Source organism: Hemiscyllium ocellatum, chromosome 31 (assembly GCF_020745735.1).
Source record: "Hemiscyllium ocellatum isolate sHemOce1 chromosome 31, sHemOce1.pat.X.cur, whole genome shotgun sequence".
Lineage (NCBI taxonomy): Eukaryota > Metazoa > Chordata > Chondrichthyes > Orectolobiformes > Hemiscylliidae > Hemiscyllium > Hemiscyllium ocellatum.
This window is the reverse complement of record NC_083431.1, coordinates 1,254,991-1,280,430: the sequence shown is the minus strand read 5'-3', so window position 1 is coordinate 1,280,430 and position 25,440 is coordinate 1,254,991. Positions and strand designations below refer to the sequence as shown.

Here is a 25,440-nt window from a genome sequence, read left to right as displayed (position 1 = left end):
CACTGAGTTCTAATCTCACCAACCCTCGACTCCTCCATTGTTAAATCATCATACCGCTTTGTCCAATATCTGGTATCAAATGAGCAAAAGCCTTCTCCAATTAAATAGTGGGAGCATTGCAACAATTCTCTTCTCTCTCTGTTGCATCAGTCTGGTGGAAAACCAGATTCTTTGCAGGTGGGTGTTATAGCTGACCCTGAAATAAGCTTCTGATGTACATTACTGCTATGACTGCAATTTCCCTCTACTTTAACATTAACTTGATTCCACCCTTGCCTCAGCACATCTGCTACTGAAATCCTCTTCCATGCCTATGTTATCTCTAGACCTTGACTACTCTGATACCGTCATTGCCAGTCTGCTAGAATCTACTGTTTATAAAGTTGAGGTTATTTAAATGCAGTTGCCATTTTCTTATTTGGATCAAGTCCCATACCACCATCACCCTTGTTCTCACTGACCTACAGTGGCTCCCAGTTAATCAATTATAAAATTTTCACCTTTTGTTCTCAAATCTCTACATGGCCTAACTGTCCTCTATCTGTGTAATCTCCAGCAGCCTGAAAACCTTTCCAAAATATCTGTAACCTCCAATTCTGGCCTTCTGAGTGGCCCGGATTTTAATCACTCCAGGACCGGTGGCCATCTTCAGTTGCTTGGGCTCCAAGTCTGGAATTTCTCTTACAAACTCTGCAATATTATTTTCCTTTAAGGCATTCTTTAAAACCTCTCTTTTTAACCAAGTTTTTGCCCATCTTCCCTAAAATTGCCTGACGTGGCTTACTCTCAAATGTTGCTAAAGTGCTTCCGTCAACTAACTTGAGACTTTTTTATATGTTAAAGGTAACATATAAATACATACTGTCAGATTCTCTTGTTGGTCTGAGTCATTGATAACCATCGTTTGACAGTGTGTGGCACAAACGTTACTTGCTACTTATCAGCCCAAGCTTGAATGTCCAGGACTTGTCTGATGCAGACAGCAATTGGTCATATTGGATTGTCTTGCTTTTTGTGGTCAGCCCAGTATAGCATAACAAGATAAGTTCCTCTGGGCAATTTTCCACATAGTTAGGCTGATGCCAGTGATGTAGCTATACTGAGACAGCCTGACTACGGAACATCTAAAACTGGAGTCCAGATCCTTTGCAGTGAAGAAAAGGTGTCATTAGCATTTGGTGGACCAAGTCTATTAAACAATGTCATGATAACAATGGAATGAATTCAATTTGCTAAAAGCTGGTTTCTGAGATGTGAGGAACTTATCTTATTATACTAGATTAGCATTTCCCAAATTGGCGAGGTTTAAAGAGCTTGAAACTTACCATCTCCTTGGGAAGGTTTGTGTGTCTCCTGCTGGACAGGTTCAGCCTTCTCCTGTGACTGGACAGGTGAGTTTGCAGGACTGATTACCTCAATTGCATCCACACTGGGCATGTCATAGCGATGGGAAGATACTTGGAGAAAAAACAAATTCTGGTGTAAATCCTTCATTCTGAGCTACCCTCAAACTTTGCATCTTGCCTAATTGGTCCCAGAGCCCCATGGAGCCAGTTAAAATAAGCACTAGCTTTACTGTTTTCAAGGTCCTACATACTCAAGTATGAACAGGATGCTCCTGTGTTCTCAATTAGTAAGTGGTGTAAGTTGGTGAGCAGAGAAGGATCGCTAAGTTGGGCTTTTACAGTCAGTTGGCGTAAATTTGAAGGTGTGCCATTCATGCCCTTGTCCCAACGAATCTCAATACCAGCATAATTACAACACTTGCAAACAAGGCAAAAGACGCAAAGTTTGACAGGATGCTTACGAGAATGAAAACTATCCAGGAAGCTACAGTTCTAGTCTTATTTTGGCCAACATTCTTCTTTGAAGTAACACTACAGAAACATATAAAGTATTCACCCCTTCATCTCTGTAGGAAATGTGTGCGCATACTGATTGCTAATCTTTCCATCCGGTCTCCTGTATAATCCCATGAAAATCTGACTGCCATAGAAGTGCCCCACGCCTCTCCTCCAAAGAATACCTTTCTCCCAGTCAACATAAATAAAGCCTCTGCCCATACAAGTAATCTCTCATCTACTCAGGTCAGTTATTTACTGTGTTCATAATGATCGGTAACAGGAAGCTCACTTCAGTATCTCTGCTGCTGGAGATTACGATGCCTTAACTTAGCTGTCTCAAAAACTAAATAAATATTGGAATGGAAGATTATGCTGGAAGGTGCTTACCACTGCTAGAAGAGTCTGAACTGTGAGATCCTCGCTCACGACTGTCTTTATCAGAGGCAATCTGTCTGGTGATGATCACATCTATAAAATTTGCTGCTGTTATTGTGGTCTTGCCTCGAGTCCTGAGTTCCTCTTCATATCTAGATTTGGGGGGTGGTGCTTTGTCTTTAATGCTCTCTGGATAGTTGGATTGACCCTGACCCTTGGCCGTGGATGAATATGGTGATTGCACTGACCGTCGCTCATGTTCACTTTGTGGCTGTTGCGGTGCCTGGTGGTGAATATTCGGCTGTTGCTCAGAAACTCTGCGAGCGGTCATTTCTTCCACTCGGGGAGCTTCATGTTTGTTCTCTTTCCCCTTTGTCATCTCGATCTGAGGTGCAGAGGCTGCAGCATCCACCAATGCTGCAAGGGCATCTGCTGCAGTGTTGTAGCGGGATGTAGACAATCCCTGTGCCATGGACAGGGCTCCCTGTGGTACCTGCCTGTAAATAAAAAATGTCACTTTGTTTTAATACGACACCCAGAACTCTTGAAAATGTTAAATATTACAGCTGATACATTCCAGACAAAGGAGCGGAGACACACTAATTACATTAAATAGGAATTGGTTGAATCTCAGTGAATGACTTCACATCTCTTGAAAAACAAAGTTATAAATTGAGTGAGGAATGAGAGAGGAGGAAGCTGATGACAGGAGTGCTTTGCTTCTCTGATAGTGATTTACCCACAGGGCAAATGTAAAAGCTTCAACACAAACTTTAATCAGTAACTTTGTTCTGTTCTGGGAAACTCTGGCCTTCAACGTACATTATCCGAGACTGCGTAGCTGCATCCAGTGAAGTTATAACCCCTTTGCCATTGGCTCCTTGGAATATACTGGGCCGTTGCTGTAAGATGGTCTCCTGCGTTCGTACAGATGGCGATGGAGAACGGACATATCCGTGGCTACTTGGTCTACTGGTCTGTTCAGGACCTATGTGAATATCGAATAGGAAATTTGCTCATTGAAAATTAACTCATAAGCGCACATATGAAAAGAAAAAGTGATGTCATTCAGCCCCTTAAGCCTGTCTTGCCATTACATAAGATCATGAGTGATCTGACTCTAACCTCAAAACTACATGCTCATCTAGTTAAAAGTCATAAGATCCATATCACCACCATGGAAAATGTGAACAACTTACAATTTTATCAACTCCAGCTAAAGGGAGTTGTGTCCCAAGATCAATTGCTCAGGCTCAGGCCCCAAGGTCAATTGCATATAAAGAAAATCAGAATACAAGTCAAAAGTAAGAGCACGTTGTTGTTCCACATGTGGAATCCTAGACATACCATCTATTGCTGTCCTATAATGACACACAGAAATGAGAACCTGGCTGGGCTTTTCTCTTGGTACAAGTTCACATCAAACTGAGGACTGCCTGCATTACTAAGGAGTTGCTTCTCTCATTTGACAGTAAGGTTGATAACTTGGAATAAAGTGACAGAATACAAGCACTGTCTCAACTGGCTCAGTATCAATTCACAAATTTTATTCATTTACGAATTGCTGCAGGAGAACGGGACTGCCCCATTTACAGTTCAGATATCAGTCTGAACTAAACTGATTTTGTTGGAGTACAAATATTCAGGGCGTGCAAAATTAGAATGCAATTTCTCACCTGCTCTAAGGTAAGACAGGTCACATGTTGTCACAGCCAATCTCTCCCGTTCTCTTTGTTCTCGTTCCCGCTCCCTCTGCTCCCGCTCTCTCTCACGCTCTTTTTCTCTTTCACGCTCTGCAGTAGCTGCAGTAGCAGACATATGTGCAGGGTGACCTAAAAAAAGAATCACAAACATTGAAATTTATATTCTTGTTACGAGTGGACTTAGACTGCAGAAAAAAACAAAAACTTTCTGGAAGTAGTATGTTTCTCTTTCATCGGTCCTTGCAGTTGAACAGAAATCCAGTATATTTTAGGAATGAAAACAGACAAAACACTTTTGCAAGACACTAGAAAAGGCAATGGCAAACACAACCCTGCAAATCCTGCAAAGCTCTGCTCACCAACATCTTGGGGCTAGTGCCAAAGTTGCAAAAGCTGTCCTGTAGACTAGCCATCCAATATCCTAACACAGTCATACACATAGAACATAGAACATAGAACATAGAAGGATACAGCGCAGTACAGGCCCTTCGGCCCTCGATGTTGCGCCGACCGAATCCTACCTAACCTATACTAGCCCAATAACTTCCAAATGCCTATCCAATGCCCGCTTAAATGACCTTAAAGAAGGAGAGTTCACCACTGATACAGGCAGGGCATTCCATGAACTCACAACCCGCTGTGTGAAGAATCTACCCCTAACATCTGTCCTATAGCTACCACCCCTTAATTTAAAGCTATGTCCCCTAGTAACACCTGACTCCATTAGCGGTAAAAGGTTCTTAGTATCTACCCTATCTAAACCCCTAATCATCTTATACACTTCTATCAGATCTCCCCTAAACCTTCTCTTCTCCAATGAGAACAGCCCCAAGTGCCTCAGCCTTTCCTCATAAGATTTTCCTACCATTCCAGGCAACATCCTGGTAAACCTCCTCTGCACTCGTTCTAAAGCTTCCACATCCTAAACATAACTTTCAATGTCCTGGGTAATGTTCCACCAGTTGGGCAGGCTCACCCAAAGTGGCGCCAGTGTATACAGTCAGGAAAGAGTTGCCCTGGGAATCCTCAAGACTGACTCCAGAACTAGGCATCTGCCATCGTCAGATCAAACTTGAAATCTCCTGATTATCTCTACTGCCTCCACTCAGCAGGTCAATTAGTAACCATTCATATTGAACATCACTTGGTGGATGCATTGAATGCAAAATGCATTCTGGTTGGGATTTCAAGGCACATCATCAAGAGTGAGTCACTAGTACCACTGTTAACTGAACTGGTCAAGTCCTAAAAGACAGACTGTCTGAAACATATACAGAGGGAACAAACAAGGAGGAAATACCTCCTTCACCTCATCATCACCAATCTATCCATCACAGATTCATCTGTCCGTGACAATAGCGATAAGAGTGACTGCTGCATAGGCTTTGTTGGGACAAAGTAACCTCTCATCTTGCTGTGTGACACTATTACCATGGTGAATTACATAGGACTTTGAACCGATCTAGCAACTCAAAACTGAAACTTTTTGAACACTGTGGGTCATCAGCAGCAGAACTGTTTCCTCTCTTATTTGACAGATCAACATCCACTTGTTGAATTAAGCACCAAGAGGTGTTCAGAGATATACAAGGATTTTATTACACAGTTTTAAAAATCAAAGACTCCTCCTTTTTCTGTCCTGAAGCTAATCTACACTTTATTTCAGACTTGTGTCTTCAGCTCTAAGACTCAAAGGTCTCTGTCTCTCTTCCCCTGACACACCTTATATTTCTAAAATAGGTACAGGAGCAGAGGATACTGCACATGCACGTGAACAGAGCATTCAAGGTGGCAGGACAAGTGGAGAGAACAGTTAATAAAGTATACAGTGTCCTTTTTTTTAAATGGACGAATAGAATATAGAAGCAGCTAGGTGATACTGAAATTGTAGACGATAACTTGTCAGCTGGAATACTGTGTACAATTCTGAGCACCACATTATGGGAAAGATATGAATGCACAGGAGAGAATGCAGAAGCAGTTCATGAGAATGGTTCCTGGAAAAAGGAACTTCAGTTATGAGGATAGAAGTTCAGACTGTTCTCCTTGGAGAGATGTGATAGAGATTTTCAAAATCATGAGTAGGATGGATAAAGCAGATAGGGAGAAGCTTTTCCTGCTCATAAAAGGAATAAGAAAGAGGGAGGACATGAATTGAAAGCAATATGCAAAAGAAGCAAGGGTGAAGTTAGAAAAAAATTTTCTTTTTTACCCAGTAAGTAGTCAGAGCATGGAATGCACGACCTGGAAATGTGGTAGAGGGCAGGTTCAAGTGAGGCACTCAGGATGGCATTAGATGCTTATTTCGACAGAAACAGTGTGCAAGCAAATGAGAAGAAAACAGAAGATTTGCATGAGGTCATCTTGCTCATTTGAAGTGCTGGTGCACATAAATGGACTGAATAGCCTTCTTCTACACCTTAACAATTTTGTAATTCTGGGTTCTTTCACAAATTTTAGTGAGTATCATGTACTCTCAATCTACTCTGGGGCTGTTCTGTTGACCCTTTAGGAAATACATATTAATATCATGGGTCGTATCCTTGCCTACAATGTAGAGGACCTGGGCTCAATTCCCCAATGGGGAGGTGCTGATTTCTGTACAATTGACTGTGTGTAAATGCAGTGTTTCTAGGGCTGTGGTGTACAGTAATAGTGTCCCTACCCTTGAACCACAGGACCCAAGTTCAAATCCTACCAGCTCTAGAATTTTGTACTGTAATAACATCTCTGCACAGATTGATTAGAAAATATCTTTTCGGTTTGACCTTTAAAGCAACCTGCATTTCTAATTGAAAAACCACAATCTATAACGTCATGGCCCTAGTCTATCATTACTGTCAAGCCGGGCAATCAGCTCTGTTCAATGAACAGAGCAGGAGGGAATGCCAGAAGCAGCACAAGATATATCTAAACATAGGGTGTCAACTTGGTGAAGTTACCAAACAGGAGGACCTAACGTGCCAAACAGCAACACATCCCACAATCAACGATTCAAATCTAAGCTCTGCAGTCCTGCCACATCTAGTTGTGAATGGTGGATGTGAATTAAGCAACAAACAAATAATAGAGGCTTTAAAAATATTCCAATCTCAACAATGGAAGGCACAGGATATCAGTGTGAAAGACAAAACCATAGCAGTTGCATTCATCTTCAGCCAGATGAAATTTATAGATGATCCATCTCGTTCACCTCTTAAGATTCCCAGCACTCCATGTGATATCAAGAAACAGCTGAAGGCACTGGATACGGGAAAGGCCATGGGTTATAACACATTTCAGCAACAGTACTGAAGACCTCTGGCACAGAACTTGCTGTACCTCTAGTCAAGCTGTTCCAGTACACTAATATCTATCCGACAATGTGGAAAATTGCCCAGAAATGTCCTGTAGACAAACAGTAGGGCAAGTCGAACCTGGCCATCATCAACATCAGTCAAATGATGGAAGGGCTAATTAACAATGCTGTCAAGCAGCACTGCAAAGAAATAGCCTGTGAAGTGATGCTCAGTTTGGGTTCTGCTAGGTTCACTTGGCTCCTGACCTCATTACATAAACAAAACAAAATGTCCAGAGTTGAGTGGAGAGTGACTGCTATCAACATCAAGGCAGCATTTGACCAAGTGGCATCAAGGCGTCTTTGACAGTGTCACTGATGGACAGAATTTGAGGAAATGTCTCTGTTGGTTTGAATCATACCTGGCAGACAGGAAGACAGTTGCAGTGGTGGGAGATCAATCATCTTGAGTCCATGACATCTCTACAAGGGCTCCGCATGGTACAGTCTTCGGCTCAAATTTCTTCAGCTACTTTATCAATGATCTTCCTGTATCTCACATGCTGATAAGGAGGGAGTTCTTGGATTTTGACAGAGTAATGGTGAAGTTCCAGGTCAGGATGGTGTGTGGCTTGGGGGTAATTTGTATGTGTTCCCATTCATCTGCTCCTCTTGTCCTCCTAGGTTGTCAAGGTTGCGGGTTTGAAAGGTGCGATGAAGTGCCTTGGCAAGTTGCTGCAGTGCACCTTGTAGATGGTCTACTCTGCTGTCATTGTGCATTGGTGGTGAAGACAGGGAATGCTGAAGGTGAGTATGGTGCCAGGCGAAAGTGAGGACTGCAGATGCTGGAGATCAGAGTCAAGATTAGAATGGTGCTGGAAAAGCACAGCAGGTCAGGCAGCATCCGATTCTGATCTCCAGCATCTGCAGTCCTCACTTTCGTCTTGTTGATTTTAACCTTACTGCGAATCTTCTGCAAGGATGCCTGTCTTGAAGAAATTCTCCTCCTCTCTCTACAAGGATCTCAGCGAGTCTCTCTCTCACTGCAACCCCCAGGTCATCTTCTCTGCCCTGAAGCTTATTCCTTTGAAGGGCTTTTGCCCAAAATGTCGATCTTCCTGCTCCTTGGATGCTGCCTGACCTGCTGTATTTTCCAGCACCACTCTATTCAGAACATGATGCCAATCAAGTGGACTGTTTTGTCCTGAACTGCATCAAGCTTCTTGAATGTTGGAGCCGCACTCATCCAAACAACTGGAGCGTTTCCATTGCATATCCGACTTGCATCTTATTGATGGTGATAGTAACATTGATATAACAATGACTGGTGATATGTATCCAAGTCTGGAATGGATATGATGAAAGAGGAACTGGGTGATGAATGGGAATAAAGTGCTGCTTAAATAAGCATGTTAAACAATTGCAGTGATTAGTTTAGGAATACAGTCTGGAGTCATATAGTGCCAGTGGCGGACAGATATAGAAGCCTGGGACATCAATCAGAACACTGCTTTTTTCTGTATACAGTTCAGGTATCATCTATCCAGATGTCTGAAAACTGGAAAGACCAAAATAAAGGTCTTCTCAAATGTAGACCCAAACAGACCTATAGATATGGTGATTTTGGGACCTTTCGACAACTAGCCCGAGCTGACTTAAAATCAAAGTTTTTTTTCCCCAAAGGGTCTATAGGTTTGTCCAGGCCCTTTGGAAAAAAAACCTTCACTTTTAGGTCCATTTAGGGCAAGCAAAGCCCAACACCTCCCCCCGCCCCCCACCCATCAAAGGGTCCAGACAGATCCAAACAGATTGAATGGCTCAGTAGGGTAAGTATATCTGAAGTCCAAAAATAACCTTTATCAGAGAAACTGTTGGTCCTGAGGTTTTCGGATAAACAATAACCAACCTTTAGTATCATGTTATTACAACTGTGCTCTGTCAAATAATTAATGAATATTTCAGCACACTCCTGATCTTATCTTTGTAAATCGCAGAGTAAACTTTAGGGTCAAGAGATGAGCCACTCTCATCAGCACATTCTGAGTCACAATGCCCTGCTTTCAAATAGTGAAACTCCTCCGCTTTCCCAATATTCTTGTTCTTTTACAATCTAAATATATTTAAAATGTTGCTGAACATCGGCTCCCTTGTTACAGTCTTGTCTGCTATTCTTGTCAGCTTTGATTGTGTCCTGATTAAGGATTGCAGCATCTGAAATTTAACAAAAGACTTCTAGAGAGCAGCTGAATTGGTTCAGTCTAGATGGTGACTGTAAATCAGTTTTAACATTGATCCACAGGTGTGTTTATTGATCAGCAATTATACAATGAAACTTTACAACACAAATAGTATTGTCATGACAGTTTTACCTTGCATTAAATTTGCTCACAAGTGGTTAAGAAGTTCTGCTAACAAATCCCAGATGGCATTCTTACCTGGTGATATAGGGGAGTGGTTGTATCTTCCTGGGTAAGGGGCTTGGTTCCCTGGGATGTAAGTTATTCTCTCCATGGGAGGAGTGCTGCTCCCACCTGGCACGAGTATGGTGTGAGACACTGGTCCCAATTCAATGATTGCTGCAATTCAGGCAAACTTATTAGTACAGAATTTAAAACATAACTTTGGCTAATTAACAATTGAGCAGGATCTCACCTCTGGATCCAGCAGCATAGGGAACACCTAAAGTTTCTCGTGGTGACATTCCCCTGGTGCCATCTGGTTTGGTAATAACTTGCATCTGCTGAGAAGTGATATAGTCGTTGAGGATGGTCTGTCGAGTATTTTCCATTGCATATAGTTGATAGTGACTAGAGTAACTGGGATTTGGAGAAAGCTGCCGGGAAAACAGGTAAGCTGAAAGGAAACATTAAAAGAACATCAGAACAAACATACTACAGCAGAGTTTGTGTTCACTAATCGATGACTGACATTGTTTTGGTTCCCTCAATCTTGTCATCCAAAGAGAAGGAAGGGGAAGAAGAGCATACTTCCATTGTATAATGCAACAAAATAATCAACAAAGTGTTCTCAATGCTCTCACTGCAATAGTTGAACTCTAAAAATCAAATAAAAGCTAGCCCAATTGGACAGGTATTATCACATGAAATATAATGAACCTGAATAAAAAGTGCTGTAGTTTATAGACTGCTGAAGTCTAGGAAAGGTCTGGACATGTTCTGCTCGTCTTCTGATTCCACCTGGGTCTGTACCATAATGCCATTTAGAGGCAGTGTTTCTGTGGTGGCTCTGAAAGTGGTGCTGCATTTTCAGGGATGTGAAAAAAATCCACTATATAAATGAGGAACATACTAAACATCAGAGTATGCTAGCCATCTGGGTGACTGTCAATAAAAATAATACCCACAAGTATAAATGCAGAATAGCCTTCCTATTGTGCAGCTCCAATCATCCACCAGAGGTCCCAGCACTTACCTGGGTCTAATGCTCGGTGAAAAGCCATTGTCTGCTCGAAGGGGTGAGGAACATGACTTCTATATTCAGGATTCCCTCGTCCATGGAGAGAATCATAAGGACTGAGAGTTGCTGATGGGTCCACCACAGAGACTGGGGACTTAACAGACATATTGTCTCTCTGTGTTGGGACCAGTGTGGTCTTCCTTTCATGTCCAGTGGACTTCACTGAAGTCATAACACCTGCGATCACAGGATACAAAGGCTCAAATGCATCAGTGGTAAGGAGAATTAAAATTTTATTGTGCTTAGCTAATTTACCACCAGATAAGTGCAAGTTAATCTTACATTACTTATTTGTATAACATTTAGCTTCAGAAATAAAAGACATAATATCCTTATCTTTTTCCCTCCCTCATCAGTGACAGCTGCATGAATTTACCTTCTTGGGGTCTGCTGACTATTGGTGGGCCCCTGGGAATGAAACCAGGGTATCCCAATGGGGTTCTTCTTGCATTGGGATCTTCATAGAGGCCTGGACTCAGCTGAGATTTAGAAGCTTCATGCATTGTTGACCTGAGCACAGAGGTCCCAGAACTGACCACTGCACTATGACGGCCTCGTAGTTGATCAGCAGGTTTCATATCTTCATACTTCCTTTCCACTATCTTCACACCCTCTGAGATCATCTCTAGCTGGTGCATGGGGTGTGGATGTTTGCCAGAGGTTGTGATCAGAGACTTTACATCATGCTTAATGGCAGATTGGTTTTCATGCTTCACCGGGGTTCCCTATAATAACATAGATTCAGTTGTTTTAGTGACATGATTCTTAGTAATTAGGCACTCTTCCCCCACATTTGCTTTCTGGCGAGGACTAAGTGCGTTAGTTTACAAAGTTGACAATTTTAAATTAATCATGATTTCAAAAAAGTTTTAAAAATTTAATTTAAATTTACAAAAATATGATTAATCCTGAACAGTTCAAAGCATTGAAAAAAGGAAGACCATGTTTTGCAGGAGTTGTGGCATATAGTGAAGTAAATCTTATCCACGAAGTAAGTCAGACTACATCCTGGCCTAAGATACCTCCTTACTCTCTTGGACTTTTGTTCAATGCAATTAAATCGGATATCCAAACTTGAAATCTTTAAAGAAACATTTCAGCAAAGATTGCCCCAAAATCTGGACTCAGATTAACAGCACGCCACCTGCAATGAGCCACCGAGGGAATAGGTCCATGGAGACAGAAACACATGGACAAAAAAAGGACTAAGACACATCTAATTTACCTTCCATCATTCTGGCAATCACTTTGTACAATGATAATGGAGCTTTCGACTAATCATAGTGATCACATTCTATCGATTAGTCCATATCAGACACAGATACTATGAAACCACCTTGTGTATAGCACTTGTAGCTCCATGTACTAGCAACTGGCCACTAAACAGAAGTGCCTGGTTTGTTACTGACTGGATAAAGAACCTGTCAACAGCTTGGTCATTTGCCAGCTGACCTGACAACAGTATGTACTTCAATTTTCTCTCTGAGCTCATTTGCATGTATTTCAATTATTTCCCTTTGGCTTCCAATAAATAGTCTTCTTTGCTGAGACCAAGTAGCACCTAGGACTTTATGGTCCATTTCTAATTGTGTCACTCTGAAGTAGCAAATAGTTGATGGTACCTTAAGAAACACGTGGAGCAACTTAAAACAAACAAGGAGACTGGAAATAAAACTCAGTGGCCTGATCCCAGCAATGATATCCTTCATTAAAAGGTTATTTACATTTCTGCACCATTATTCACAGTCTTAAAGTGTTCACAAAGGCTTTAAAGCCAATTTGAATATCAAAGACCCATAAAATTGGGAGGTGATGGCCTAGCGGTATCATCGCTAGACTTTTAATTCAGAGACTCGGGTAATGTGCTGGAGACCTGGGTTTGAATCCTGCCATGGTAGATGGTGGAATTTGAATTCAATCTGGGATTCAATCAAAAATTTGGAATTATTTGATGATGACCAAGAAATCATTGCCGATTGTTGGAAAAACCCATCTGGTTCACTAATGTCCTTCAGGGAAGGAAATCCGCTCTTTTTCTGGTCTACCGACATTTGATTCCAGACCCACAGCAATGTGGTTGACTCTTAATTGCCCTCTGAAATGGCCAGCTAGCTAATCAGATGTACCAATTGCTACAAAGGCTCAATGAAATGAAACCAGATGGATCACCTGGCATTGACCTTGGCACTGGAAAAGACAGCAGTAAATATAGCCCTGCTGACCCTCAAAGTCCTCCTTAGTAACATCTGGGGGCCAGTGCCAACATTGGGAAGGCTGTCTCACAGACTTCAAGCAAAAGCCTGAAGTTGTCAGGTATGATTGTGAGAGTATGACTATGTCTCAGGCACCACTATCACTATCCTTGTCCCACCAACAGAGGTGACAGCACAGTGGTATACAGTCAGGACAGAGTTGCCCTGGGAGTCCTCAACATTGGCTCTGGACCCCATGAAGTCTCATGGCTTCAGGATAAACACAGGCAAGGGCATCTCCTGTTGATTACCTCCTCCTGTCCTCCCTCAGTTGATGAATGTGTACTCCACCATGTTGAACAACACTTGAAGGAAGCAATGAGGATTGCAAGGACACAACATATACTCTAGATGGCAGTCTTCAATGTCTACCACCAACAGTGGCTCGGCAGAAGTACTACTGATCGAGTTGGTCGGGTCTTATAGGACAGAGCTGCTAGACTGGGTCTGTGACATGTGGCACCTGACACACATTGCATTTTGACCCTTACATTTAGCAAAGAACTGCAAGTTGCCACTAACAGTAGCAAGAAATTATCTTTACCTATTTCAATACAATTAATACTAGAGTAACAAATACACTACAAGCTAACAATTAATGCTATAAATCTAGCTAACTATCTTATACTTTAACTTAACTCTGAACAATCGATGCCACCACATTAGACCTTGGTTTTGATCCACGTGGCAACAATCGTCTGATCGTCTTCTTCTGGTGGCCGCAGGGTTGTTGGTCTCAAGTTACCACTCCCGACAGTGGTGTCGCCGTGATTCTTACACCTGGAGGTTTTCCAGCCCCTTTGGGAGGGTCTTTTATTCCTATCAAAAGATCGATCAGGGCTTAATCACCCTGATCGATCGAGCCCAATCAGGCATTGATATGTTGATGGTCGGGTGGTCCTTCGGCCTCCACTCCTGAAAGTGTTAGGGGCACATAGGTCCGGTAACCTTCCCCAAATAAGGGTTGTGAGGTGCCCCTTTGTTCTGGAAGACAGCTCAATGTTTCCTATTGCCCTGTGAATAGGCTGGGTCAATAGTATATTGTGCTGCCTGCAGTTGCACCATGTCTGGATCTGCAGTTTGTTTATTTCAGTGTTTTTAGCACAGATACTTTTGGCCAATTCTTGGCTCAAACTCCCTGCATGCTTTATTTATTATCTGGTTTTCTGTAAGTCCATCTTTTTGAGCGGCCCATCCAGCCACAGGCAGGTGGTCAAAGAATCAACAAGACGGAAAAACATTCTTGACCTCATCCTTATCAATCTGCCAGCTGCAGATACACCTGCCTGCGACAGTATTTAGAATAACCTCCATTATGTTGTGTGGCATTATCACCGGGATAAACGAGACAGACTTCAAACGGATCTAGCAGCTCGAAACTGAACATCCATGAGGCACTGTGGGGCATCAACAGCAGCAGACTTACACACCAGCGCAACCTGTAGCCTCATGGCCCGGCATATTCCCCACCCTATCTTTATCATCAAACCCGGTTCAATGGAGAGTGCAGGAGGGCATGCCAGGAGCAGCACCAGGCATACTTGAAAATGAGGTGAAGTTACCAAACAGGACGACTTGCATCCCAAACAAAAATGGCAAGTGATAGACAGAGCTAAGTGATCCTACAACCAATGGATCAGATCAAAGCTCTGCAATCTTGCCACATGTAGTCGTAAATGGTGGTGGACAATTAACCAACTCAATGGAGGCTGCGGCTCCATCAGATATCCCCATCTCCCATGATGGAACAGCCCAGCACATCAGTGTAAAAGGTAAGGCTAAAGCTTTCGCAGCAATCTTCAGCCAGAAGTGCTGAGGGATGATCCACCTCAGCCTCCTCCAGTGGTCTCCAGCATTACAGATATCAGTTTTCAGCCACTCCACTTTGATTCACTCCATGTGATATCAAGAAATTGTTGGAGACTCTGGATACTGCATAGGCTACAGGCCCTGACAACATTCTGGCAACAGTACTGAAGACTTATGCTCCAGAACTTGCCGTTCTCCAAGCCAAGCTTCCAGTATCCTTACAATACTGGTATCTACCTGACAATGAAGAAAATTGCCCAAGTATGGCCTGTACATAAAATGCAGGACAAATCCAACTCAGCCAATTACTGCCCCAGAAGTCTCCTCTCGATCATCATTAAAGAGATGGAAGTTATCCTCAACAGTGCTGTCAAGCAGCATCAGCTCAGTGACATCCAGTTGGGTTCTGCCAGGGCCACTCAGTTCCTGACCTCAATACAGCCTTGGTTCAAACATGGACAAAAGAGTTCAATTTCAAAGGTGAGGTGAGAGTGACAGTTCTTGAAATCCAGACTACATTCGATCAGGTGTGGCATGAAGGAGCCCTGGCAAAACTGGAAACAATGGGAATCCAGGGCAAAATGTCCAGTGGTTAGAGTCATGCTTGACATATAGGAACATGGCCAAGGCTATTGGTCAGTCATCTCTGCAGGATTTTCTCAGGGTAGCATCCTAGGCCCAACCATTTTCAGTTACATCAATGGCTTTCCCTTAAGGTCAGAAGTGGGGATGTTCGCTGATGATTGAATAATCTTCAGCACCACTTGCAACTCCTCAGATACTGAAGCAGTCCATGTTCAAATGCAACAAGACCTGCACAATATTCAAACTTGGGCTGACAAGTGGCAAGTAACATTTGTACCACACAAATGCCAGGCTACGATCATCATTATTAAGAAATATTCTAACCCTTGCCCCGTGATATTCAGTGGTGTTATCACCACTGAATCCCCCCACTATCATCATCCTGGGGATATCATTGATCAGAAACTCAAAACTGAATTCACCACATAAACACAGTGGTTACAGGAGCAGGTCAGAAGCTAGGAATACTGTGGCAGGAACCTCATCTCCTGACTCCTCACAGCCTGTCCATCATCCACAAGGCACAAATCAGGAGTGTGATGGAATACCTCCCACTTGCTTGGATGAGTGCAGCCCTAACAAGTCTCAGAAGTTTGACACCATCCAGGACAGCAGCCTGCTTTACTGGTAGTACATCCACAAGCATCCATTCCCTCCACCATCAATGCTCAGTAGCAGCAGGAGATGCACTGCAGAAATTCACCAAAAAATCCTCAGATAGCACCTTCTAAAACAACGACTATTTCTGTCTAGAAGGACAAGGGCTGCAGATATATGGCGACACCACCGCATGCAAGTTCCACTCCTAGCCACTCACCATCCTGATTTGGAAAGATATCGCCGTACCTCCACTGTCGCTGGGTCAAGATCCTGGAATACCTTCCCTAACGGCATTGTGGGTCAACCCACAGCAGGTGGACTGCAGCGGTTCAAGAAGGCAGCTCACCCCTTTCTTCTCTAAGCAGCAATTAAGAATGGGCAATAAATGCTGGTCAGCAATGCCCACATCTCTCAAAAGAATTGAAAAAATGTAATAAGGTTAATAAATAATTATATTTTGTAATGATGTTGACTGAGGGATAAATGCTGACTATGGGACCAGGGAGAACCACCTTTGCTCTTTGCAGAGTACTTTGTTCAGCTGTGCAAACAATGCAGCACTCCTTCAGTACTGCTTTGGGACATTCAGCCTGGAAATAGGGTTGAAGTTCAGGAATGCACCTTGAAACCTCATTTGTCTATCAAAATGATACACAATGTGCAGCAGCTGACAGCTAAATTGACATGAGAACTGCTTTCAACAAATGGAGATTCCGCAGCATACCTGCAGATGTTTAGGCCATGAGTACGTAATACTTTTCACGTTGATGTATCTATTTTATTAAAGTGACTACTAAATACAAGGTGACTTTGCTATGCTGCTGAAGAGATACCTGAGATATAGATCCTTCCACAATCGATCTGCTGCTCTGTACAATTTCTGGGGTTTTGCGGCTTTCTTGTCTTGGAATTTCATGAATTGAGCGACCCATCTCTTTAATGGTGGTGACTCCCTCGTAAGGTTTGCCTTTTGTGATGGACCCTTCGAAGGTTCGCAGTGGTGGGCTTTCCCGCTTGATCTGTTTCCCATACTTCATGCTTTCTTCATAGGTCTCACTGGATGCTCTTGGTGTACCTAACAGTACAGCATCAGAAACAATTAACAGTTAGATCATTTACTATCCATTGAATAAAAGAGCAGGCCCAAGGGGGCCAAATGATCTAATTCTGCTCCTATTTTGTATGTTCATCATTAAATTTTATGCGACTTTAATCGATGGTCAGAATAGAAGGGTTATGATGGCTCGGCAAAGCTCTTAATTACTTCAGTGGGATAAAGAGACAGTGTTCATGCTGTGAGCCATCAGTATTTTAAACTTCAGTAAGGAACACACTGTATTTGTTCCTGGAGCTTGCAAAGAGCTGGTTATGGTGACTAGGGCATAAAATTTCCTGCCTCATATCCACAGCCATTATATATTAACATGATTAAAGAACATAGAACAGAAATGTGTTTTGAACAGAATCCTGCCTACTCTAGTTTTTATTCCTGGTACAATCAAAAGTCAAGATATATACAACTTCAGAAGTACAGAACAGTTTAACACTCAAACTGCACAAACCAAATGCTATTTAGATATCTCAAGGCCCTTAGATCTAGTTCAAATCTGGCTTGAAGGTAGAAAATAGAGGGTGGTGGTGATGGAGGCGTGTTTTTCAGACTGGAGGCCTGTGACCAGCGGAGTGCAACAAGGATTGGCATTGGGTCCATTATTTTTCGCCACTTATATAAACTATGTGCATTTGAACATAGGAGGCATGGTTAGTAAGTTTGCAGATGACACTAAACTGGAGGTGTAGGGGACAGCGAAGAAGGTTACCTCAGATTACAATGGGGTCTTGATTAGATGGGCAATGGGCCAAGGAGTGGCAGATGGAGTTTAATTTAGATAAAGGTGAGGTGCACCATTTTAGAAAGGCAAATCACAGCAGGACTTATACACTTAGCGGCAAGGTTCTGGGCAGTTCTGCTGAAAAGAGACACCTTGGAGTACAGGTTCATAATTTCTCGAAGGTGGACTCACAGGTAGATAGTACAGAAAAGGCAGCATTTAGTATGCTTTTCTTTTTACTCATTCATAGATTGAGGGCATCGCTGCTAGGCGAGCATTTATAGCCCATCCCTAATTGCTCAGAGGGTAGTTAAGAGTCGACCCACATTGCTGTGGGTCTGGGATTACGTGTAGGCCTGACAAAGTAAGGATGGCAGTTTCCTTCCCTAAAGGACATTAGTGAACCAGATGGGGTTTTCCTGACAATCGACAATGGTTTAATGGTCATCATTAGACTCTTAATACTAGATTTTTAAAAATGAATTCAAACGCCACCATCTGCCATGGTGGATTTGAACCCAGTTTTCCAGATCATTAGCTGATTTCTTGGATTAAGAGTCCACAGGTAATAAATGCTTGCCTTTACTGGTCAGTGCACGGAGTGCATAGGTTTAAGGTGAGAAGGGAAAGATTTAAAAAGGGACCTAAGGGGTAATTTTCTTACGCAGAGGATAGTGTGTGCATAGAATAAGTTGCCAGAGGAAGTGGTGGAGGCTGGTACAATACCACCATTTAAAAGGCATCTGGACTGGTATATGAATAGCAAGGATTTAGAGGGACATGGGCCAAATGCTGCAAATAGGACTAGATTTATTTCGGATATCTGGTTGGCATGTGATAATTGGACCAAAGGATTTGTTTCCATGTTGTACATCTCTGTGACTCTAAATCAATGTGTCAAGGCCACAGAGGAGAAAGCTTACCCTGCATTATTGACCCTGATGGAACAGCTCTGTCTTTAGATTCTGATAAATGTGGGCTTTCCCTTGCACGACTGATGAGACCTGTATTGGCGAAACAGAGTTTACTTTCGGTATCTCATTTGCTGCTCTTAATGTATTATTGACATTTTTATTTAAAACAGAGAGACAACCAATTTCTGACAGACTACAATAGTAACTTGAATTAAATCATAATTATATAATGAAGTAAAGCAATAGGCTAATTGAACTGAAAATGACACCATTTCAAAAATAAAGGTCAACTTGCAAATCCAGGATGTGAGCCTTTGTTCAACAAATAGGTGGAATACTTCAACCCTTCCCAAACGTCAGACAATGAAATAACAGATTGAACAGGATTGGTGTTCAAATCATTCCTTTTCAAACGGATCCAATCTATAATTGTACGATCCAAACACTGTGTGCATGATGGCCAAAGTAAAATCTCCCCCGAAATCTTAATATGTTATCTTTTGGGCAATTTCTCAAGATGGATACTCTGTGTTGGTGGCATATTGGAGCTTCAGTGAATTCTTTCTACTCCGCTCTTTCGACACTACTTCTTTGAGGCTGACACGATAGTGCGAACTTCAAGAGTCCTGATGCAGTTTCGTGAACTGATGGAAAGGAAACTCTGAGTGAAACACCAAACAGTAACACACATACCTTCATAGGGTGCAGACACCGAGGATTCACGTACTGGGACTCGACTTAATCCACTTTCCATTAGGTCATAGGTCCGTTTAACCCCATGGACATCGTGGCCTGTTCTGGGACTCCTGGTTCCTTCGCGTATATTTTTTATAGCTGGTGGGAAAAAGAGCAAAGACAGGTGACAGAAAGATAAAGACTTGCAGGATCCCTTTCAGTTCTCAAACTAAAAGCCAGCACCTTATAAACTGAGCTTGAAACATATGAGCTTATGAATTTATATGCCAGATTGACACTCTAAATGCACTGGACTGTTGCCTACACCAAACCGTATCTCAATCCCACTTGATGACTGGTCGTCATTAAATGTCGATATAGGCAATTGTCAGCCATTGTACACAGCAAGATCCCACTGACAGAAAAGAGCTGAGTTCCAGTTTTTGTGTGTCTGTGGGATGCAAGGGTCACTGGTGAGGCCAACCCACTTGATTTTGGGTATGTGTGTTAGTGATGTCAGATTTTAAACAATTATACTGAAACCTGTCCCGTTTCTAAGATGCAAGACAGTGGTGATCAAAGATATGTGATCAACATTTCTAGCTTGATACAAGGCCATCTTGTTTCCAATGACCATATAGGAGACAGTAATATACAAAATTTTACATATAAAAGAAGCAATAGAGTAGCTGAGGAAAGGGTAGGTCCACTCAAGGATAAAAGGAGGGAATTTATGTGCAGAGGAAATGGGTAAGATCCTTAACAAATACTTTGCATTGATGCTCACAAAGGAGAAAGAGATGGTGAGTGTTGGGAGGGATATGTTGATACTCTAGGGCATGTCATAGAATCATAGTCATAGAGTCACATAGCATGGAAACAGACAAATCAGTCCAACCAGTCTATGTTGGATATAATCCCAAACTATCTCACCTGCCTGCTCCTGGCCCACATCCTTCCAAACCTTTCCTATCAAGTACTTATCCAAATGTCTTTTAAACACTGCTTAAAAAAAGGTGGCGTGTTTTAAAAAACGTTGAGGTAGATAAGTCCCTAGGACCTGATGGGATCTATCCCAGAATGCTGAGGGAGGCAGGTGAGGAATTACTGGGGCCTTGACAGAGATCTTCATACCCTCTTCAACTACAGAGAGGTCCCAGAGGACTGGAGAATACCTAACATTGCTCCTTCATACAAGAACAGCCACAGGGATAACCTAGGAATTTAAAGGCTGGTCACAGGGAAATTACTGGGGGAAGATTCTTAAGGATAGGATTTACTCACATGGAAAAATATGGATTTATTAGTGATAGGTAGCATGGCTTTCTGTGGGGATGGTTTTGTGTCTCAAAATTGATTGAGATTTTGAGGAAGTAACAATGGTGATTGATGAGGGTAGGCTGATAGACACTGGTCACATGGACTTTAGCAAAACCTTTGACAACATCCCTCATAGCAGGCTGATTCAAAAACTGAAGTAACCTGGGTTCCACAATGAGCTGGTAAGGTGCATACAGAGCTGGCATAGTCAAGACAGACAGAGAGTAGTGGTGGGTAGTTTTTTTGACTGGAAATATAACCAATGATATTCTGCAGGAATCACACTGGAAACCCTGCTGCTTGTAATGTATATCAATGACTTAGAGAAGAATGCAGCTAGCCTGTTTAGTAAGTTTGCAAAACTGCTGCTATTTATGGTTGCTTGGCGATACAAAAGTTGAACACTGCTTACAAAAGAAATGCTGTACCATTTCACCTTGCATTTATTGGGACAGATGCAAGAACTCAAAATTTCACAGGGAACAATCATTTATGCTGCATGAGAAAAACGTGCCACCTGATTGACAAGTATATTGTTATTAAATTGAAACAAAGAACAAAAGAGCAAAGGAAATTACAGCAAAGGAACAGGCTCTTCGGCTCTCCAAGCCTGCATCAATCCAGATCTTTTATCTAAACCTGTTGCCTATTTTCCAAGGATCTGTATCCCACTGCTCCCTACCCATTCATATTTCTGTCTCGATACATCTCAAATGAAGTTATCATGCCTGCCCTCTACCACCTCCCGCTGGCAATGTGTTTCAGGCACCCACTACCCTCTGCGTAGAGAACTTGCCACGCATATCTCCTTTAAACTTTTCCCCTCTCACTTTGAACTCATGACCCCTAGTAATTGAGTCCCCCAATCTGGGGAAAAGCTTCTTGCTATCCACCCTGTCTATACCTCTCATGATTTTGTAGACCTTAATCAGGTCCCCCCCAACCCTGTTGTTAAAATGAAAATAATCCAAATCTACTCAACCTCGCGCCCTCCATACCAGGCAACATCCTGGTGAACCTCCTCTGCACCCTCTCCAAAGCATCCACATCCTTTTGGTAATGTGGCAACCAGAACTGTACACAATTTTCCAAATGTGGCCAAACCAAAGTCATATACAACTGTAACATGAGTGCCAACCCTTGTACTCAATACTCTGTTTGACGAAGGAAAGCATGCCATATGCCTTCTTGACCACTCTATTGACTTGCATTGACACTTTTAGGGTGCAATGGACCTGAACACCCAGATCGCTCTCATAGAGATGTACAGCATGGAAAGAGACTCTTCAGTCCAACTCGCCCATGCTGACCAGATAACCCAATCCAATCTTGTCCCACCTGCCATCACCTGACCCAAATCCCTTCAAACTCTTCTTATTCATATACCCATCCAGATGCCTTTTAAATATTGCAATTGTACCAGCCTCCACCACTTCCTCTGGCAGCTCATTCCATACACGCATCACCCCATGTGTAAAAAAACTTGCCCTTTAGGTCTCTTTTATATCTTTTCTCTCTCACCCTAAATCTATGCCCTCTAGCTCTGGACTTCCCCCACCCCAGGGAAAAGACTTTGTCTATTTATCCTATCCATGCCCCTCATGATTTTATAAACCTATATAAGGTCACCCCTCAGCTTCTTAAGCTCCAGGGAAAAACAGCCCCAGCCTATTCAACCTCTCCCCATAGCTCAAATCCTCCAACCCTGGCAACATTTTTGTAAATCTTTTCTGAACCCTTTCAAGTTTCACAACATCCTTCCAATAGGAAGGAGATCGGAATTGTACGCAATATTCCAAAAGTAGCCTCACCAATGTTCTGTACAGCCACAACATGACCTCCCAACTCCTGCAATCAATACTCTGAGCAATAAAGCAAAGCAAACCAAATGCCTTCTACACGAGGCGGAAGTGGGTGCTGCAGATTAGAGTCAAGATTACAGTGGTGCTGGAAAAACACAGCAGGTCAGGCAGCATCCAAGGAGCAGGAAAATCTACGTTTTGGGCAAAAGCCCTTCATCAGGAATGAGTGCAGCCTTCTTCACTATCCTCCATTTTCAAGAGCTATGAGCCTGCACTCCAAGATCTCCTTGTTCAGCAACACTCCCTCGAACCTTACCATTAAGTGTATAAGTCCTGCTAAGATTTGCTTTCCCAAAATGCAGCGCCTCACATTTATCTAAATTAAATTCCATCTGCCACTTCTCAGCCCATTGGCACACCTGATCAAGATCCTGTTGAGCTCGAAGATAAAGGTCTTCGCTGTCCACTACACCTCCAATTTTGGTGTCAGCTGCAAATTTACTAACCTTACCTCTTACAATCACATCCAAATCTCTCTGTACATCAATTTTCCCCAGGACATTTCCATTTACTGTATAGTTTGCTCTTGAATTGGATCTTCCAAAATGAATCACCTCGCACTTGCTCAGATTGAACTCCATCTGCCATTTCTCCGCCCAACTCTCCAATCTATCTACACTCTGCTGCATTCTCTGATCGTCACCTTCACTTTCTGGCTACACCACCAATCTTAGTGTCATCTGCAAACTTGTTAGTCAGACCAGTTGTTAATCCATATCATTTATGTGTACCACAAACTACAGTAGTCCCAGTATGGATCCCTGTGGAACACCACCGGTCACAGTTCTCCATTTTGAGAAACTCCCTTCCCTCATCAATAAACTTTGTCACTTCCTCAAAGAATTCCACTCAGATGGTAAGACATGACCTTCCCTGCAAAAAAACGATGCTGTCACTGACAAACCCATTTTCTTCCAAATGTAAATGGATCCTATCCCTCAGTATTTCTCCAGCAGCATACCTACTATCGCTGACATCAGGCTCACTGGTCTATAATTACCTGGGTTATCCCTGTCCCTTTCTTTAAGGCTGTCAACATTAGCAATTCTCCAGTCCCCCAGGACTTCCTGTGTTCAAGGATATCTGTAAGGCCCCAGCTATTTCCTCTCTCACTTCCCTCAGCAACCTGGGGGAATAGATCCCATCTGGACCTGGGGACTTGACCACCTTAATGTCTTTTAGAATACACACCATTTCCTCCTTCCTTATTCCCTAAACTCAACTACCATCATGTCCCTCTCCTCAGTGAATACTGACGCAAAGTACTCATTAAGAATCTCACCTATTTTCTCTGACTCCATGCACAACTTCTCTCCTTTGTCCTCGAGTGGGCCAACCCTTTTTCTAGCTACCTTCTTACTCCTTGTACACGAATAAAAGGCTTTGGGATTTTTCTTAATATGTTTGCAAGATATTTCATGACCCTTTTGAACCCTTTTAATTCCTTGTTTCAGATTTGTTTTACTTTCTCCATACTGTTCCAAAGCTTCGCCCGTTTTCAGTCACCTAGACCTTACGCATGCTTCCTTTTTCCTCTTAGCTAGTCTCACAATTTCACCTGCTGAAAATGCGTTGCTGGTTAAAGCACAGCAGGTCAGGCAGCATCCAAGGAACAGGAAATTTGGCGTTTCGGGCCAGAGCCCTTCATCAGGACCGAAACGTCGAATTTCCTGTTCCTTGGATGCTGCCTGACCTGCTGTGCTTTAACCAGCAACACATTTTTAGCTCTGACCTCCAGCATCTGCAGACCTCACTTTTTACTCACAATTTCACCTGTCATCCATGGTTCCCTAATGGTGCCATTTCTATCCCTCATTTTCACAGTGATAGGTCTGTCCTGCACTTTCATCAACCTAGTTTTAAAAGCCTCCCACACATCAAATGTTGATATACCCTCAAACAGCTGCTCCCAATCCACATTCACCAGCTCCTGCCAAATTTTGGTATAGTTGGCCTTCCTTCAATTTAGTACTCTTCCTTTAGGACCACTCTTGTCTTTGTCCAAGAGAATTCTAAAACTTAGGGAATTGTGGCCACTATTCCCAAAGTAATCCCCTACTGAAACACCAATCACCTGCCCGACCAATTCCCCAACACCAGGTCTAGTACTGCCCCTTCCCGAGTGGGACTATTCACATACTGCTCTAGAGAACCCTCCTGGATGCTCCTTGCAAATGCTGCTCCATCAAGACCTCTAACACTAAGTGAATCCCAGTCAATGTTAGGAAAAATAAAATCTCCCATCACCACCACCTGTGTTGCTCCTACATCTTTCCATAATCTGTTTACATATTTGTACCTTTACCTCATGCTCACTTGTTGGGAGGTCTGTAGTACAACCTGAATATTGCTCCTGCATCCTTCCTATTTTTGAGCTCTGCCCATATTGCTTCACTGTTATAGTCCTCCATGGTGCCCTGCTTTGCCACAACTGTGACATCTTCTCTGACCAGTAAGGCAACTTCTCCACTCTTTTTACCTCCCTCTCTATTCCACCTGAGGGATCTATATTCTGGGATATTTAATTGCCAATCTTGCCCTTCCCTCAACCAAGTGTCAGTAAGAGCATTAACATCATACTCCCAGGTACAATCCAAACCCTAGGATCTTCTGCCTTACTTACTTCTCGCATTAAAACAAATGGACCTCAGCCCACCTGTCCGTTTGCATTCATCATTTGCTCCCTGCCTACTCTTGCCCTTAGTCACGCTGACTTCATGATCTAGTTCTTTATTGGCTTTAGTTACTACCTTCTTACTGTCCACTAACCTCCTCATTTGGCTCCCAAATTCTTGCCACATTAGTTTCAACCCTCCCCAACAGCGCTAGCAAAAGCAGCCCCTAGGACATCGGTTCCAGTCTGGCCCAGGTGTAGACTGTCCAATTTGTAATAGTCCCATCTCCCCAAAACTGGT

The 25,440-nt window shown here is 42.7% G+C and overlaps 1 protein-coding gene across 14 annotated transcripts in view; it reads right to left on the bottom strand.

The window, feature by feature from the left end:
• Window positions 1-25,440, bottom strand: part of ncor1 (nuclear receptor corepressor 1) — a 402,479-nt gene that overhangs the window by 31,779 nt on the left and 345,260 nt on the right. For all 14 annotated transcript variants that reach the window (XM_060848164.1, XM_060848169.1, XM_060848173.1 and 11 more), the window contains 11 exons: window positions 19,362-19,502; window positions 18,678-18,758; window positions 16,756-16,997; window positions 11,053-11,401; window positions 10,632-10,853; window positions 9,852-10,052; window positions 9,635-9,775; window positions 3,896-4,051; window positions 3,042-3,207; window positions 2,232-2,716; window positions 1,326-1,457 (listed from right to left, as the gene is read on the bottom strand). In XM_060848164.1, coding sequence (XP_060704147.1) covers window positions 1,326-1,457; window positions 2,232-2,716; window positions 3,042-3,207; window positions 3,896-4,051; window positions 9,635-9,775; window positions 9,852-10,052; window positions 10,632-10,853; window positions 11,053-11,401; window positions 16,756-16,997; window positions 18,678-18,758; window positions 19,362-19,502 — 2,316 coding nt within the window. The remainder of the gene's footprint in view (window positions 1-1,325; window positions 1,458-2,231; window positions 2,717-3,041; window positions 3,208-3,895; window positions 4,052-9,634; window positions 9,776-9,851; window positions 10,053-10,631; window positions 10,854-11,052; window positions 11,402-16,755; window positions 16,998-18,677; window positions 18,759-19,361; window positions 19,503-25,440) is intronic.